Source organism: Lonchura striata, chromosome 2, assembly GCF_046129695.1.
Source record: "Lonchura striata isolate bLonStr1 chromosome 2, bLonStr1.mat, whole genome shotgun sequence".
Classification (NCBI taxonomy): domain Eukaryota; kingdom Metazoa; phylum Chordata; class Aves; order Passeriformes; family Estrildidae; genus Lonchura; species Lonchura striata.
The window spans coordinates 6390456-6407953 of NC_134604.1; the positions used below are offsets into that span (position 1 = coordinate 6390456).

General features: G+C 34.0%; 1 protein-coding gene across 1 annotated transcript in view; it reads right to left on the minus strand.

The window, feature by feature from the left end:
• NCAM2 (neural cell adhesion molecule 2) overlaps positions 1-17498 on the minus strand; it is a 268781-nt gene that overhangs the window by 97111 nt on the left and 154172 nt on the right. The window contains exon 8 of the mRNA XM_077790949.1: positions 9338-9483. Within this exon, the coding sequence (XP_077647075.1) occupies positions 9338-9483 (146 nt within the window). The remainder of the gene's footprint in view (positions 1-9337; positions 9484-17498) is intronic.

Consider the following 17498-nt stretch of genomic DNA (forward strand, 5'->3'; position numbering starts at 1 on the left):
CAGATTGTAAACGCAGGAGGCTCTATGCAGGTTGTTAGCAGCATGTACAGTCTCAGGAAAAAATGTGTTCTTGAATACTTCATACACATCTTTGAAATTATGAACTGATATTTCATTGATTCATGTTGGCATTTCTTTCAAAGATTAGTCATTATGCAAAGAGATGACACATGAAATCCTGACACCAAACACTTACTGCGACATGAAATGGAAAATTGACCTTCTTTCCTTCATTGGTTTTTACTCAACAATAAATATGTAAGAAAAACTTTTGAGAAAAATGATCAGCATCCATTCAAGATTACTTCTGCTAAAGATGCAAATCCTAGATGTAAATCACAAATCTTAATGATGCAAATCACAAGAAAGAAATGGTTTATGATTTTTAATGGCAAAAATTTTAGCATCATCTCAAATAAACTTGTCGAGTAGAACAAGCATTATTGTTGCCCATGACAAATGACAACAGTAACCACAAATGAGTGTTTATAGCAGAAATACTACAACTCCAATAATTGCATATGCACTTTGTAATTAGAAATCCTGTTTCACTCATAAACACAGTATTTAATAGCTTTATTCCTAAGAATTTTGCTGATCTGAGTCTACTTCAACACTGATATGATGCCATTAAAATAGGTGGCTCAAATGGGTTCAGGCCAGCAAAATTATCAGGAAGACCTTTAAGTACAATGTGCTGATTGAATACAGACCTCACATAAAACAGCTACTAAAAAGAATGATTTTACTATACAATTGTATCTTAGTTTAGACAGTAAAATATTACTGTTACTTGGGACTGGAGGTGGTTGTTTAGTGTATTTTAGTGACCAGCAAGTGAAAACATGGGGAAAACTTGGAAAGAAACCAAAAAAACCCTGTGTCTGGGCACACATGAAGACAAATCCTGTCACCATACTGCACTACAAAATGGACAAAAATAACTTCAAGCCAACCCAAGGCAGGGTGATGAATTGTCAATCCTTTTCTACTATTTTTTTACCTTTTTTTTTTAAATTTTCTTTTCTTTTTTTCCTCTATTTTTTTATTTAAAGAAAAATAAGCACTGTCAGTCTGCTTCTGGTGTCTGGGTGATCAAAACAAGGAAAGGAAAACTAGGTCAATTTTGTATAACAATTTTTGCTATAGTGTTATTTCCCCCTCCTTTATTACTTAGATAATTTTAATTAAAATGTTCAAGTCATTATAACTAAGCTAAGAATAATTGATTTGTTTCTTTTTTAAAAAGTGATATTACTTGGACTGATAAATTCTTGGATATATACAGGTTGTATATCCCTCCTGCCCAAAAAACATTTTTGCAATATATGACAACCTTTAAAATTACTACTACTACTGCAAGAATTTCAAACAGAGCTTAACTCATGTGTATATACATTAATTTCACTTTCACAGAATTTGTATTCAAACTTTAACACAGTCTAGCTTTAGTTGCAGGGATAACTTATGTAGTGAGGGTAATGTAGAAAAAGAAAGAAACGGGAAGAAAAAAAAAGAAATATAAACCTGAAACAAATCACAATTTGGGTTTCTAGTTTGTTCAATAGCTGTATGCAGCTTGAGATCCTTTCCAGTTTACTGTAAAGCTGATGTATATTTTACTAAATTTATTATGGCAGGACAGCAGATAGGAAATCTGTGACAGAGACCTGCGGGGTAAGCAACAAGGCTCCCTTAGGAGAAGGAAAGTCATGGAAGAACAGAAAGAGGCACAGCTTGAGTCACAAGGTGAAGGGAATTACCAGCAGGACAGATCCCAACCTCACAGTACACAAAGTCTTTGCTCTCAAACAATGATAATTCTGGAGGGCTTTTTTCAGCTGAAGCAAAAGGAAATTAATGCAGTAGCAAGAAAATGGGGAAAGTGAGGTGACCCAGACATAACTGAATAGGCATATGTTTTCAAATAATTTTATTTCTTTATTATGCTGGATAGATCAGCTAAATTGGATATTTTCTACTACAGAAAAATGTTGTGCTACTAGAGTTTGAAACAAGTTGGGAAGCAGAGATTGCAACCCATATATTATTTTCCTGGGGAAAGTCTCAGTGAGAAACAAAATCTTTAAGCCAGACTATTTATTCTTTTCAGTCAGCTTGCAGGATTCCTGACTCAGCTGTACACATCAGGAAATTGAATATATTATTAAGTTATCAGAAGTTATGTATTAGTACATCATTGAAGAAACAGATCTGTAATAACACATTAACTGAAGAGACTCTGTGGATAAATTAATGACAGCTGAAATATTAGTCACAGCTCTAGAATTCTCTGGTATGCAGGTAATTGGGAGGGAAGACTGGGACCTGGAGGAAAGTAATCATTTTCTGTGTGAGGAAGAAAAGGAAAAGGAGGACTAAGCAAAAAAGTGTCAAAAATAGTCCTTTAACCAAGGTATATAACCCTGAGGAATTTAATACTATGTACAGGCTACCTGTAGGACATATTAAAGCATGCTAAATCTTGCAGTAAAGATTTCTACATGCTATTAATTCATGTAATTTTATCACAAATGTTACAGCTTCATTTGCACAAGCAGGAATTTATAGAAAGAAAAAAAATATCATTTCATTGCTAATAACATTATTGATGCAACACAGAAATTGTAAGAACACAGGTTGGGTCCATGCACAGATGGGAGTTCTTTTGACCATGAATCAAAATTCAGACCTATTTCCCACTTATGCAGTCCTAAGAAATATTGTTTGCCAAATTTTATAAACTGTCAGTAAGGGGTGGTGAAAAGAGTCTTTACTTTTCCCAGTGTATATAAATAAGACATTTGCATAATCCTTTAGATGAAGATTCACAGCCTCCTAACTAGCAAGACATTCACTGATGCATTATTATTGTCCTGTTAAAGTATCATAATTGCACTGCTTTTGGAAACTGGGAACTGGTATTAGTAGGAAAAATACTTTTTGAGTAGATACACATGGAGAGATTGCGCAGTGAGAATGTGACAGGAAAATATATTTTTATAAGCATACGAAGGACATTAATAAATCATCAAGAACTAATTCTTAAACAGAGCTTAGATTAAAAAAAAAAAAAAAAAACAAACCAGAGATTGAAAAATTGAATACAGGCCTTTGCTTTCATCCTGGCTTTGTCAAAATTTCTGAAGACTTAAGTTCTCCTAATATATACAGGTACTCAAATTGCCTTTTGGGTCAGGACAACTGCAGACATTTTAATAGCATAAAAACACATTTTTGCCAGCACTGCATTTCAGATTTTGCCACTGATTGTGCTTGCTCTCAATGTAAGCAGAATATATAAAATGCAACACTTCTTAAGTGTCCTGAGAAGGTCCTGTAAGACATCAGGAAATAATGACTCCAACTGACTCCATTCTCAAAAGCGTGCATGTATTACCTAGAGACTCCTCAGGGGCATGTTCTCTATTTCACCAGACAAGCTGTAGCTGTTTGGAAGTTCTTAAACCATAAACAAACACAAGTGATACTTAGGCTGAAGCACATGAAACACCAATATGTGTTGTAGAAGAAATGAGTGAATATTCCAATCCAAGTTGCACTGGTATTGTAGAAAGTGTTAGCCCATGAAAAGTTCCCTGATAATTTCATTCTTCATTAGTGCAACAGACCTAGTATCATCACTGATTAACTAAATGGCAAAAAGTAGAATTGCATGGGAAATAAATGCCATTTCTAAGCCTTTAGAGCTTTATTTCAGCCAGTAAATGCAGCACTGCAACCTACAGAAAGTACCCAAAAAACATCTATTTGGTACATAGGTAGTACAGAAGCAAATTGATTAAATATAAAACAGTTTAAAAAATTTAAATATAAATTAGGTGTGAAAAAGTATCCATTTACAGAACAGATAACAAATTTTGACTTAATTGAAGGTATCCCATTGAAGAACTGCTTAAATTAGTAATGTTCTTAAATTAATGTCTTTCCCTAAGTTGTTTAAGCTTTTAATACAGAAGACTTAATAAAATTTACATTTTCTTGCCCTTTTGTCTCCTTTAAATAATCAAAAACTTTGTCTCTGCTTACTTAATTCTTTCCCAGTAGAAAGTGACCATAAAGTTTTATTGAAAGAAAAAATGTACAGAAATGAGAGAATTCTGAGCTGGTGTAATACCAGCAGAGTCAGCCATCCACACAACACAAATATATCTGTCTCTGTGTCTGTACAGGCACTTGGGCCTACACTGAATAACAGATAATTTACCTTCTATCCAAAAAGAGGAATTAATCTGAAGGACCCTCTGGTCATGTGGCTAACATTTAGTACTGGGTTGTCAATACAACAAATATCTCAAAATTACTAAATAATTACAATATTTACTTAATTTTTGTCTTGATTTACACATCACTGCAGATACTGTAACCTAAAGGACTGTGTGGAGCTCAGACAATGGATTGAGGTACTTGAGAACTCGAAAATTTCCACATTGGCTTGCAGTTTTCCTATTTCCTCAAGTCACACAGGAAAGCTGCTTTTTCTTTCTAACTGAATAGAATCCTACTCCTGCAAAGTCAGTCTTCTTGCTCACTGTCATCTCCCAAAACTAGAGACAGATGAAGGAACACCAAAAAGTATTCAGATGGCTTCTGAAATTCTACTATTCAGTGCTCATATAGGGCCCTTTATTTGCTTATGCCAAAGGGTATAAGCCTCTATATATCTCAACAGCAATAATTATCTAAAATATAATTGACCCTCTTGGTCAAATTAATTTATTTACCTTCTTCAATCACCATATTCTTGCTCTCTAACTTCATAGTCTTAATATGTGAAGCCCACTAAAATTCATTTGAGGCTTAAAAACAAAACAGAAGAGAATTTTGATGCCTGATTGAATTGTTTGTAGATCATTTCAACTGCATCATAACACAATTGTGGCTGGCTACATAAATTGTTCTGGTTTGCAGGCCTGTGCCAATATTATAACAATGAAAACATTCTGTGATATTGTAAGTAGGAGCTTTTCCCTCAATATGTAGGTGAAACAGGTTATAACAATTTTCTCCAATACAGCAAAGAGATTGGCCTTGTATATTTTCCATCTATTCAAAGGAGAATTACTCACAAAGAGCAGGATTTGGATAGCTCAGAAAAAAACAGGTGTTTCCTGGAATCAATTAAAATACCCTAGATACATCTCTGTTTTCTGTGATCTTTGATGAGCAAGAATTTAAGAGGGCTCACATTTCAAAAAGAAGGACAACATATTTCACTGACACTGTAAGATTGCTTCTTTTTGTGCAGGGAAAGCCAACATAAACAGGGAGTGAAAAAAAAAATCAGATTCTTTTTATTAACATTTGTAATAGCTGAAGTGAAGTTAATAAGCTTGGGAAAAAATAGACTTGACCTTTCAAAGAAATAGACTACCTTTTCCTATTGATTGATCATGAAAACTATGAGAAACTCTTCAAGCTCCACTCTACAAATATTTATGATTTGCATGCAAATACAAAGTGAATTCAAACTTGGAAAATAAATACATTATTAGCCAGAACTCTGCAATATTTAGAAACAACGTCAAAGGAAATTCCATGTGGAGAACTAGGTTTTTATTGCAATGGAAGAAATTAGAATTCAAACTGTTTCTGCAGTGTTAATTATAAAATTAAAAATCACAGGTTGGGTTTTCCTTGTTGGTACAAGGAGAATAGTATAAGGTATATAAAAGACATTTAATGAATCTGTATGAAAAAGAGTGTATAGAACAGTAAAAAATAGAGTATAAAATCCTACTCTAAATCCAACACACAAGTTGCAACTGGGACCTCTCTGTATTGGCTCCTTTCGGTACTTTTATGTGTTTAGATCATAAATTCCTGAGGGTATGTAGCATATGTCTTTTTGGACACATGCTGCATACAGTAGAGCCACTGTCTCGTATCCAGCCCCATCTGCTATTGTGATTTGTATTCCAAAACAGGGCTTGAAATGGTAATTACAAATAACATTGATCTGCATTCATATTTCTGCTAGAATTAGATACTATGAAAGTGGGGCACTAATCTCTGTCCCCACACTTGTGCAGTACACACAGGAATCAGTGACAATTTTGTATCAGCGATCAGGATGTGCTGTCCTTCAGGGATGCGTGTGGATGTATACGCATATCCAAATCCCATTTCATAACTGATTATGCCAAATTGAATCCAATCACTATCTTTCCTCCTGTTCTAAAAAAAGAAACGCTTCTCCTGCCTCTTCTTTTTACTGGGAAAAGGGCCAGGCCTGCTGGATGCACAGTGGTCTGTGGGAATGTGCCATTTCAAATCCCAGCTGAAAGGGGCACGGCCAGGTTGGCACATCCAAGCAAGGACAGGCAGTGCTGGGGAGGCAGGGACTGGAAGGACACAGGAAATCTAACTGAGAGATTTAGCTTGACACCGAAACAGCAGATGAGGCTGTGGCCTTGGACTAAGCCTCCATTTCCATTTTTACACCTTTAATGGTGAGACAAACACCTTCCAGCACGCACTGCCATTCATTTATTCAACCTTACTCACCCCCGTGTATTTATGGGCTGCACAGCCACAGAAGGGTTGCAGAGGTCATCTAATGTGACCTCCTGGAAAAGTTTTCATTTAACTTTCAAGAGAAGTCAGAGAAAAGGGAAAGACCCATTTATTTCAAATTCTTAATGAAATAAGAGACCACACACTGAGTGGTAGATTGTTCTAAGAGCTAAATGATAAAAGAACAGAGGGAAATGCTCCTTTGCTTCTGGTTTGAACTCACTTGGCTTCAACTTTCAAACACAAACTTCTGAGGTACTGAAAATCCTTTATCAAAGCTGCATTTTCCAAAGAGATAATTATAGAGCTCATATTCATTAATATTATCCTCCTTAAGCCCAGCTGGGCTATTTCTTTGATGTATGACTTCGGTGCATATTTTCCATTCTTTTTGACACAATAAATTCAAAACTCAGGAAAGTCTATGTACCAGTTATAAGATCTATGATTGGATAGAATACATTTTGAATCCATGCAGGCTCAGAATGGTCTCACATTTAGCAGTCTTCTTAATCCACGTTTACATTTTAGTAAAATAAGAACCATATGATTGAGGAGCTACTTACTAAAGTTAATAAAGTAAAATTAAAATAATAAGAACAGCACTTTATATATTCTTTTAATGATAATTGTGTTAATATTATTGCTTGAATATTTTTTCCATCTTCTGTGGAAAAAATCATCCCCGAAAGATACTCTTATTTCAACAAAATTATGACTAAGGTGCATATAAGGTAATGATGACCCAAAAATTCAAAATAGTAACCCCTTGAATAAAGAAAATAATTTTTATGCTTATGCATAATTTATGTTGTTGCATGATGGGATATTATTTTTAAAGTTATCACATATATGTAATATATTCAATTTAAGACTATATTCTATGTTGCTCTACATCGATTTCTTCAATTCTCTATTTCCTTCTCTTTCTGTGTGCAAAACACTGCTGTATTATTTAATAACTATTCAATAATTTAATCACTGCCAGTTTTGTTCCCTAGTCACCTAATTTGGTAGGAAAGCACAAACCAAGCTTTGGCAACTCAGAGCAGGAGGACCATGGGGCAAATATAGCAGCATATTTTATAGGTCAAGGACATAATCAGTATTTCAGAACATTTATTCAAGATTCAGCAAAAACTCTCCCATGAGCAATACACAGAGTTCTTTCTTTGGCAAGAACAAAGGAAAGCACATAACTGTATTTCTTCTCATTCTTTTTATCTTCCATATAGAGTCTGTCAGCACACCTGACACCATTGCAATCTATATTCACTTCAGTAGGAAGTGAATATAGATTTTCATTTGGTTGTCACTGTTACTGAGTTGAACCACATTTCAGAGAATATTCCAGCAACATGTCAGTTTAACCACATGCAGCTGGAATTAAGAATATAAGACTGTCTTATAAAAGCACTGGATAAATTTCAGGTTTCAACTACACCAACATTTTTGAGCTTTTTTTCCGCTATTTTCTCTCATTTTCAATATCTTTTATCAAAAGTTATTTTGGGAACATTTCAAACATAAGTGAGTGACTAACATTTGTAACCTTTGAACAAAGCATAGTCTTTGCAAGTCAGAAAGATGACCTTTATCTTGAAATATTTAAAGAAGAGAGAAACTGCTTTGTCTTAATGCAAAACTATTAGAAAAAAATAATATATAAACACTGCTATATTGCTCCAAAGTGGAAATCACAGAACAGGAAAATGGGAAAATGGTAGACAGAGCCTCACATAAACTCCCTCAATTCCAGGAAAGGTCATCAGAGACTGGACCAGATCAGACCTACTCCTTTAGAATACAAAAAATGAAAGTACATATGTCCTTAACATAAAGCAATTCACAATAAACTGACTTACTACATAACTAATTCCATTTGTGGCATGATTGTTATCTAGGTTTTCATCTTTGTGTGTTTTCTAAGCAGCAGGTATGAATTTGCAAGAAGAAAGTATTTTACTACATAATTACCTAGCATAAAAATTATGAATTAGTTACCCGGAAAGATGGTATCTCTTACTTCAACCACTACAGAGAAATTCTGTGATATATGTCAGGAAATTAAGAAGAAAGTACTTGATCAAATACTTAAATAATTATTAAAAAGGGCAAAAGAAGAACTCTGAAGAAACACAGCTTGCTATAAGCATGGTCAGGAATTGCATTGCACCATTCCCTTTTCATTTCACCATTACACCTAATTTCCACCTAATGTCACCATTCCTCCTTTTCCTACACTAACTGACTTTCTCCATTATCATACTACAATTTTTCTCTACTCATCTTACTTTTGTAATAAAATATTAAAATGGGGAGACAAAATGGGAAAATAGGCTCAGTTTGTCTTCTGTGAGAGGAAAAAAATGGAAGAAAAAAGGGGAAGTGGAAAATAAAGAACTATGAATTATTAATATTTTTTTTAAATTTAAAACATCTTTAAGGGCCACTGTATTTTGAGGATTACTGGACAGAATCCAAAGATTCTGAAAAAGGATTATGTGTAGCCATAAAGATCAAGATGAAATTGAAACCAATAGTAGGGATTATGTATGACAATTTAAGGTATAGATATAAATTGCCTTTCAGCATTTGATTGTTTTTTCTTTTTTCTTTTTTTTCTAAATTTAAAATTTAGAATCTCCATGTCTCTCTTACTTCCTTAGAAAATAGCAATTCCTTCTAATTCCAGAGGAATCTAGAATTAAACTATGTCCAAATTAATTTTCTGCTTACAAGAAGAAGATTAGGTAGACAATGCATATTTAGATCTTTTATATATTAGAGGTATATTTACCTTGTCACCTTCAGAGAACGTCATCCCATCAATGGCCCTTTTCCAAGTAATCTCTGGGACAGGTTCTCCTTCTGCTTCACAGATGAGAGTTGCTTTCCCATTTTCAAATGTGGTTTCATTTTTAAGTTGTATTATTTGAGGCTGCACTGTTAAAAATACAAATTGCATTACTGATCCTGCACAAAGAATGTCATATCAAAATCGATCTTTAAAACCACTTTTTTTTTTCTTGTCAAGCAACTTTTTTATTATTATTACTAATTAAGGCTTTAATGTTATTATCTATAAAAGCAATTAACTTTTCTGACCTCAGGTTGCACAGCAACCATTTCTGCATGCCCCATGAGCTGGACATCCTGCTCCCTTGGTGGGGTAGAGTGGGATGGGTCCTGGCTGGTCTGGCTTTGTGGCTGTATTTATGTTTTTCCCCCCTTTAGGAACAAGCTACCCAGGAGCTTGTGGAGTCTCCCTCCCTGGAGATGACCAAAGCCCAGCTAGACTTCTCCTGAGATATCTATTCTCTCTGACTCTGGACTAGGTGGTCTCCAGAGGTGCTTTCCTATCTCAGGCATTCTTTGATTCTATAATAACCAGTATTTGCCTTCAAATGCATATTATTCAGGAAAAGAAAAATAGGAATTATTACCATTCTTTGACTTTGATCTTTAGCAATGTTTCACTGGCCTACATTAATTACAGAATTTAACAAACCCCCCCACAGCAACAAACATATTTCACTGGTATTAACACTATGGAGAATTGAAGAGTCCTCTGATACAAAGGTGCTCATCCTTACTTACCAAGTAAACTGTTAGTAAGATACATTTTAAAAAGTCCAGATATTGTTTGAATTCTTCAAATTACTCCGCTTTATAGCCTCCATTACATGTCAGCTAAATCTTTCAATCTGTACTGTACCTCATCAGGTTATTTATACATACAATACAATTTCTGGTTATATGTGAATACTTTTACATCGAGGTTTTATCTGTACAATATCACACAAGAACTCTGTATTGGTACTGTGCATAGAGTATTACTCTCTTTCATGACATTCAAGTACCTCAATTAAATTTTTTTTGTCCTATATATTACCTTATATATAATGATTAATAAGTTTCACTGAATTTATTCCCCTTATGCATTAAAGAAGACACTCATCCACCTGGAAAACCCAACATGTAATCCTGTAATAAGAATATGATTCAATATGTTTGCACCCAAAAGCAGCGAGTAAAATTTACATGAGTGAATAAAAACTGGGCAGCTCTTAGGATTTACTTCATCAGCTTTAAGGATGTTTGTTGAAAGCAATGTATTTTATAAGCAGTTTCTTGGAGCTTCAGTTTTGAGGAAGCACTACTGCAGTGTATTCCTTATGGAACAGAAAATAAAGAGGTGTAAGCCTGTCTTCTAATAGGGGTTACTAAAATGTGTGCTCTGGAGAACAGCAATATTGGCTTCTGTTCATAGATCAAAATGGGAAAGATAATTCTGGTTGGAATGGGCACCAGGAGAGCTTCTTGACCAGCCCCCTCATCAACACAGCATCAACAGACCCTGGTCAGGTCAGACTGTTCAGGGATTTGTCAAGCACTGTTTCAAAAAACGACACGAACAGAGAGTAGACAACCTCTGAGCAGCCTGGTGCACTGCCTGGCTGTCCTGGTGAGGTGTGTTTTCCTCATGTCCAGTCTCCTGCTTCATTTTATGGCTCCTAAGTACAGTCTCACAGATGCTGCATTCAGCATCATCGAGAAGAATAATAAAAGCAGGTTTCAAACTTGCTATCTGGAGGCACATCACCTACCTTTTATCCATTCCCTCCACACAATTCTTGGTCTCACTTCTCATTCCTTTTCTCCATATTCCTTCTGTTGCTTCTCTACTGTCTGTTCACCCTTGACTATTATGAATAAACTATTGTGTTTACTGCACAGAGATGAGAAACAAGTAGCATTTTACCTAAGAAAGCAGTGAACTAATATCCTGCTTCATTAACATATAATCTATGGTGAATGAGATCATGTGACAAAAGTAAACACCCTGAGTGATCAAGAAGTCTTGAAATGTCAACTGGATGCAGATTTATCAGGTGCAGTAGAAGGTAGCAAACAAATCATTACATCAGGATATCAATTTGGCCAAGAAAATACAAAATTCCTCTGTGGTACCAAAAGGGATGTCAGTGGAAAGACCTAAAAGCCCCACCAGAATTAGAGACAAAAAATAATTATGTTAAACTCCAAAATAACTTTGTTACTCTCACTTTCAGAATCATTCAAATGCCCATGAAATATTTCACCTTGGTACTCAAGCACTATATTTCTATAGCCATATCACCTGTCTACAAAATAAACTACTCTATCCTTTCATTACTTTGATATATCATCATCCCTGGAAAAAAGGAAAGAGCTAAAGAGCTATAGCAGACATAAAGCTTTTTTTTTTTTTTTAAGAACAATCATACATAGTGTTACATGCCAAAAATTCTCAAATTTTATAATTATTCCCCATCTGGAAAACACAACAAACAATGTAATTTGCTCAAGATGATATATGTTCCAAAACACAAAAATAATTCTTAACCTTAGACTTATTCTGAATTCCTTTAAGACCTTTTTCAAATGGATCACTACAAGACAAAAAGTTTTAGCTTGACATTTTAGACAAGAGTACCTGACATTTAAAGGAATAAGCACTGATTATTCATCAAATACATCTAGCTGACAGTTATTACCTGGAAGAAGAGAGCTCATATGGGGGATATTATTTAATTAATTCATTTTTGTAGGTCACAAGTCATAACTTACTATTGACTAGAAGTTTTTACACTGTTTGAATACTTTTCAGTGACATTTTGGACATTAGAAAATATTAAAATACATTTGTGTACATGTAAATAAAACTATTTTAAAATGCCAAAACTAGTATTGACAGAAATACTGAAGCAGTCATTTCCCCCACACCCCTGCCTCCAATTTTTTAACTGTTTTTTCTAAATTGATAAGGTCATTTTCAAACTGAATTGGTATTTGCTTTTTGTATTTTAGAAAATATGAAGCAAATAAAAATACAGAGCCCTGGAATGCAAATTCAGGGAGCGTTCAGCATTTTGCAGCTTTCTTTAGACAAAAATATTGAAATATAGATGTTGTGATGTAGTTGAAATATTTGTAAGCTAAATGACCTGGCTCAAATGAAAGGACACTTGAATATAGAAAGGAGCTAAACTTCATTAAAATTATTTAAGGCAAGGAACTATGATTACTAGACAAGGATTGTTAAATATATTATTTGGCATGCCAAAAAAAAAAAAAAAAAACAACATTTACTCATTGGAAAGTTTATTTTCTGAGCTAAGAAGGTAGGGTTTTAGTTTTCTAATTCTTCCTTAGTAAACAAGTTTCACTCAGATTCCTTCCTTGGACTATTCTGGATTTGTCTCATTGCTGTGTCTGTACAGACTCCTCATAAAGCTTATGATGAACATGACAGCAGTCTGAAGGTTTTGCTTACAACCAGTTTCTTGGAAAAGGTACATATTTATTGAACTCACAGAGTTCTAGTTATACCTTTAAGAAAGAGTTTCATCAGTCGTGGAAAGGAACACATATATAAAGCTTGAGATAGTCTTGCTTATATTTCATCAAAATAATTATTTTAAACAGTTTGATATTGATACAAACTTGCTTGTACTGGTGAGAGGCATAGTGTGTGTCTGTATGGCTGCCTGATGAATCACTTGATTAATATATCCCAGGAGGAATCGCCCCTTCCTGCTGTCCTCCTGAACAGGCACATTTGAATCTGGTGGCAAAACTGCAACCCCATCCTCCTGGAAACTCCTGGTACAATTTGAGCTTAGTAAACAAGCTAGAACCAGCATGGAAATATCTAAGAATGAGGTTTCAGAAATTTGATTCCTTATATGATAAGGATTTGCACACATACCAGTATGAAATGCTGACCTGACTCAGCACATCATGAACTGAGTCTCTCTCTTTGGATGGTACTATTGAAACATGTTAAAATGCTATTACTACTTCATACTCGGAGGAGTTCAAGACTTGTCTTTGGTACAATTGTCATCACTTTCTTTACAGATTGGATATTGTTTATTTTAAAAATATAAGTATTCCAAAAATTGATGAAGTAATAAGGAGAAAAAATGAATGCAGAAAACGCATGAACTTCTAATGATGCCTCAGGTTTTAGCTTTTATATTTTTCAGATTCTGTGCTGCTTTAGTGTGTAGTTCTGAGCTTCCTATTAGGGGATAGCAAGCTCTCTTCACAGAGTAGGCAGACAAAACAATTCCTTCTTTAGCTGGGGACCAAGCATAAATGATCCAAATCTCAGGCCCAAGAGCATAAACAATGGTGGACTGAAGAGAGAAAAAAAGAAGGATGGGACTTCATAATCTCAAGCTGCAATTGGACAATTAACTCCAATATGTTAATGGATCAGAACATATAAAAGTGTGGGACCTCGTGACCAGTTGTCCATTTTGTGACCATTTTGGGTTCATCTTGGCTGTAGCTCTGGCCAGGCTCTTGTACTGCCCAAGGCGTATCCATTGAGGCCTTTTAATAAATTTATTCTTTAATCTCTAAAGAATAACTGTATTCTTTTACTCCTGCCTAGTCTGTGTTCTAGGTCAGCCCTCACAAGACATCACTAACATTACATCTGTAAGTGTGGAGCTGTACTTGGTGAAGCTGCAGTTGGTGACTTTATGATATCAGGGAGGAGCTGGCACAGGTAGCTCCATACACAGATCCATGGCATTCTCCTTCTACAGGTATCAGTGAATTTATATGAAAAGCTTCCACATATGAATAGAATAGCATCTCATAACAAACAAAACAAACCACAAAAAGCATATTAAAACACATATAAATGTACTTACTAAGCCCAAAAGAAAATTATTAAGGTATGCTCCAGGCACAATAAAAAGGAATGCAGCATTAAGAATGAAAATAAGGGAAACATTTAGACAACTCATCACCCCAGTCTCAGAAGTACAAGACAGCCTTTTTGGTTCCAAGATGAATGGATTTTGAAGGACTAAATTAACATAAAAGTTTTGAATTTTGGCATTTGGAATAAACACAAGAGGGATGAGATAGAAGAGGTTCATTATATTTCCTCCTATCTGGCAGATGACCAAAAATATATTAATAACAGCATATAGTTTCTCAATAATAAATAAAAAATACATTTTGAATGTAAAAAAACTTTTCCAGTAAACAGCATTCAGATTATAATTTAAAAAGCATCTAGAAAATAAAAATACTATGTATTTAAACTATGCATTAAGTACAAAGTGTCTTTTGTAAATGCTTTTTGAGGTATCCCCTCATTTGTTTTTCATGAAGTCATTTATCAGAACCTACTGAAATGCCAACAAAATACTTTTATAATAAAATATTACTCAGATTGCCCTCTCACTGATATGTAGGTAAAACACCTATATAACAGAGAACTTCGAATTACTTTATACTAGAACTCCCTTTAAATTTTTATTTTTGTTGATTCTGATTAAAAAAATAATATTTTTTCTTTCCAGGAAAATAAATCATTAAACATATAGATGTAGCTTTCTGTGGCCTAAGTACAGAAAACAGAATACTTGTTGAAAACCTCAACACTAAGTATAACCACGTATTTGAGTGATAAAGAATTAGGAATAAGTTACTAAGGCAAACAAAATGAAAAGCCTAGGAATATAAACACTATTCATATTCAGCACAAATATGTCTTTAATTAAAGCTAATTTTCTTTCATTTAGTCTGATTATATTTTTTTATCCTAACATAAATGAAGACTACTGCCATCACCTTCAAGAAGGAATGATGAAAAAATTAATGTTTACTTTGCAGAAAGTAAGAAGATGTAGGAAGCTTCAATGTATTGAATTTATTGACTGTTAAATCAACTGCTGGTTATTATATTATTTTTGGAGGTTTTTTTTGAGCTGTCCATAGATGTAAAAATGTGTTACTTCATAATTGAAAATGCCAATTTAGATGCATCTAAACACAGATATTTAAAAATATGGCTAGTTACTACTGAAAATAAAAAAGGAAAAAATCAAGTAGAACAGTGTGAATGAAAGTGATAGCTACCAAATAGAGATAAATACAGAGACTATTTTTAAAGAATTCAAGGATGAATACCTATCATTTCAAACTGTTCAGTAGGAAACATAAGTGAATTTGAATTAAAAACCTTAGCACAAGTTCTAAGCATTAACAGATAAGATATTTTAGGTAGTAATTGGAAATGATACAGAAAAAAGCTATAGCAGATAAGAGGAGGAGAGACAGAGATAATCAAGTCATATCAACAAAGACTGAGAGAAACATAGATTTTTCTCTCTTTTTAGAACAAAGCAGTGATACAGATGAACTGGGAAAAGCAGGGCATGTGCCTTAGGTTTCCACACATATATCAGAGCTGCAGAAAAACTGTCAGAACAAGCATTTTATATCAGAGTAAAAATGAGTTTTTAGCATTGATCCTGAAAAAAAACCCAAAGTTAAATAAAAGATTCTAGGTCATGCATGGAAACCAAATATGTGGCTATTATACGACACTGAAATCAACATGTATGTTCAAAAGTCCTGTATTCTAGAAAGTTTAAGTAGGGAATTCTATACTGTTACTATTATTTTTATTGCATTATGGTTATATTACTGTTATTATGAGTTTTAACACTGCCAGAGCTTTGTTGCAGAAACAGTAGTCGTTGCCCTAAGGAGTCTGCATTGTAAATTAAAATTAAAGATAGCAGACATGTTAGACAAATAAGCTAATGAAGTGGGAGAGAAAAATGCAATTTAATAGGTCAATTTAACATAAACAAGTTGTTTGTGTACTATTTAGCTATAATAACCAGCCATCTGCCTTGCCATTTTCAGACTGAATCTTTTTTTAACACATTTAATGGAAAAAAGATAAGTAGTTGTTGGCTGTATATATGACAGTGCATAATCTGTGTGAAAGAGGCAAAAGTGAAGTTTACTGTAGGAGACATTAAAATTCTGCTGCATTACAAATTAGCTACAACCTCTCAGGACAGAGATGTAGGAGACACTTAAACATTAGAAATTATTTTCCATGCAAGAAAGAAAATACCTAAGAAATTTAGGAGTTTAGGATGTCATGGAAACATTAAGGATGTGTTGGTTCATAATGGATTTAACCAACTCATTGTATCCATTAAAAGAGTAGGATTTCATTTTCCATGGAGTCCCCAGAAAAGTGGTTGGTAAAAGATGAAAAAATATATGAAGGAAATCCTCACTCTAAGTCTGGTGTCTCCTTTTCCTTATCCCTTTCATTAAAAAATCTCCTTGCTCTAGGCAAGAAAGTAAACCAAGTAAAATTCAGGCACACTTAAAATTACTTGTATAACACACACAGTTATTTCTAAGTGAAATTTCCCTAAATTAATATTAAAATTAGAAAGTAATTTCTATTCCTTCCATTATTTTATTTTTTTTTACGTTTGGAAATAAAGTTGAATGAAATATTTCAGTTTTCCAAACCAAGATGCTGTACTTCTTGAGGTTGGGATAAAATTTAAGATTTTATTTCATCTTCTTTCCTTTGAAAAGAAATGGAGAGTAACTCTCAAGTACCTCAGAACAGCCCAATGGTTAGGCAGTCCTGAGTACAGAGCTGGAGACAACACAGCATAAAGAGTTTCTCAAAGAGGAGACAGTGGGATGTATTACCCTCTCCTGTTAGAACTCTTTCACTTTCATAAATTATTATTAGCTTTAGCTAGGAATTAATGTCAAACACTAAATATTTGCTTTTTTTCAACTGGCAATTAATTTCCTCTGTCCTAAGTTTGGCATTTAACTGTTCAAATATAAATTATCTTTCTCTATAATACAACCTATATTTAATGTAAAAACCCAACACATTCATTTTTGTAGGTTTTTCTTAAGTTACAGCCTTTTTTTGCACAGTGATTCTGAGGATTGTTTTCCACATTCTCATGAATATTTACTCTAACTAGATTATATCGCAACAAAACCTCAAATAAATTTATCAGTTCTATGTAAAGGAGGGAATCATTAGCACAGCTGGTGTGGTGGAACATAGAAATAAGAGTTTTTAGGTTATTACTTTTATTCTTTGAAGC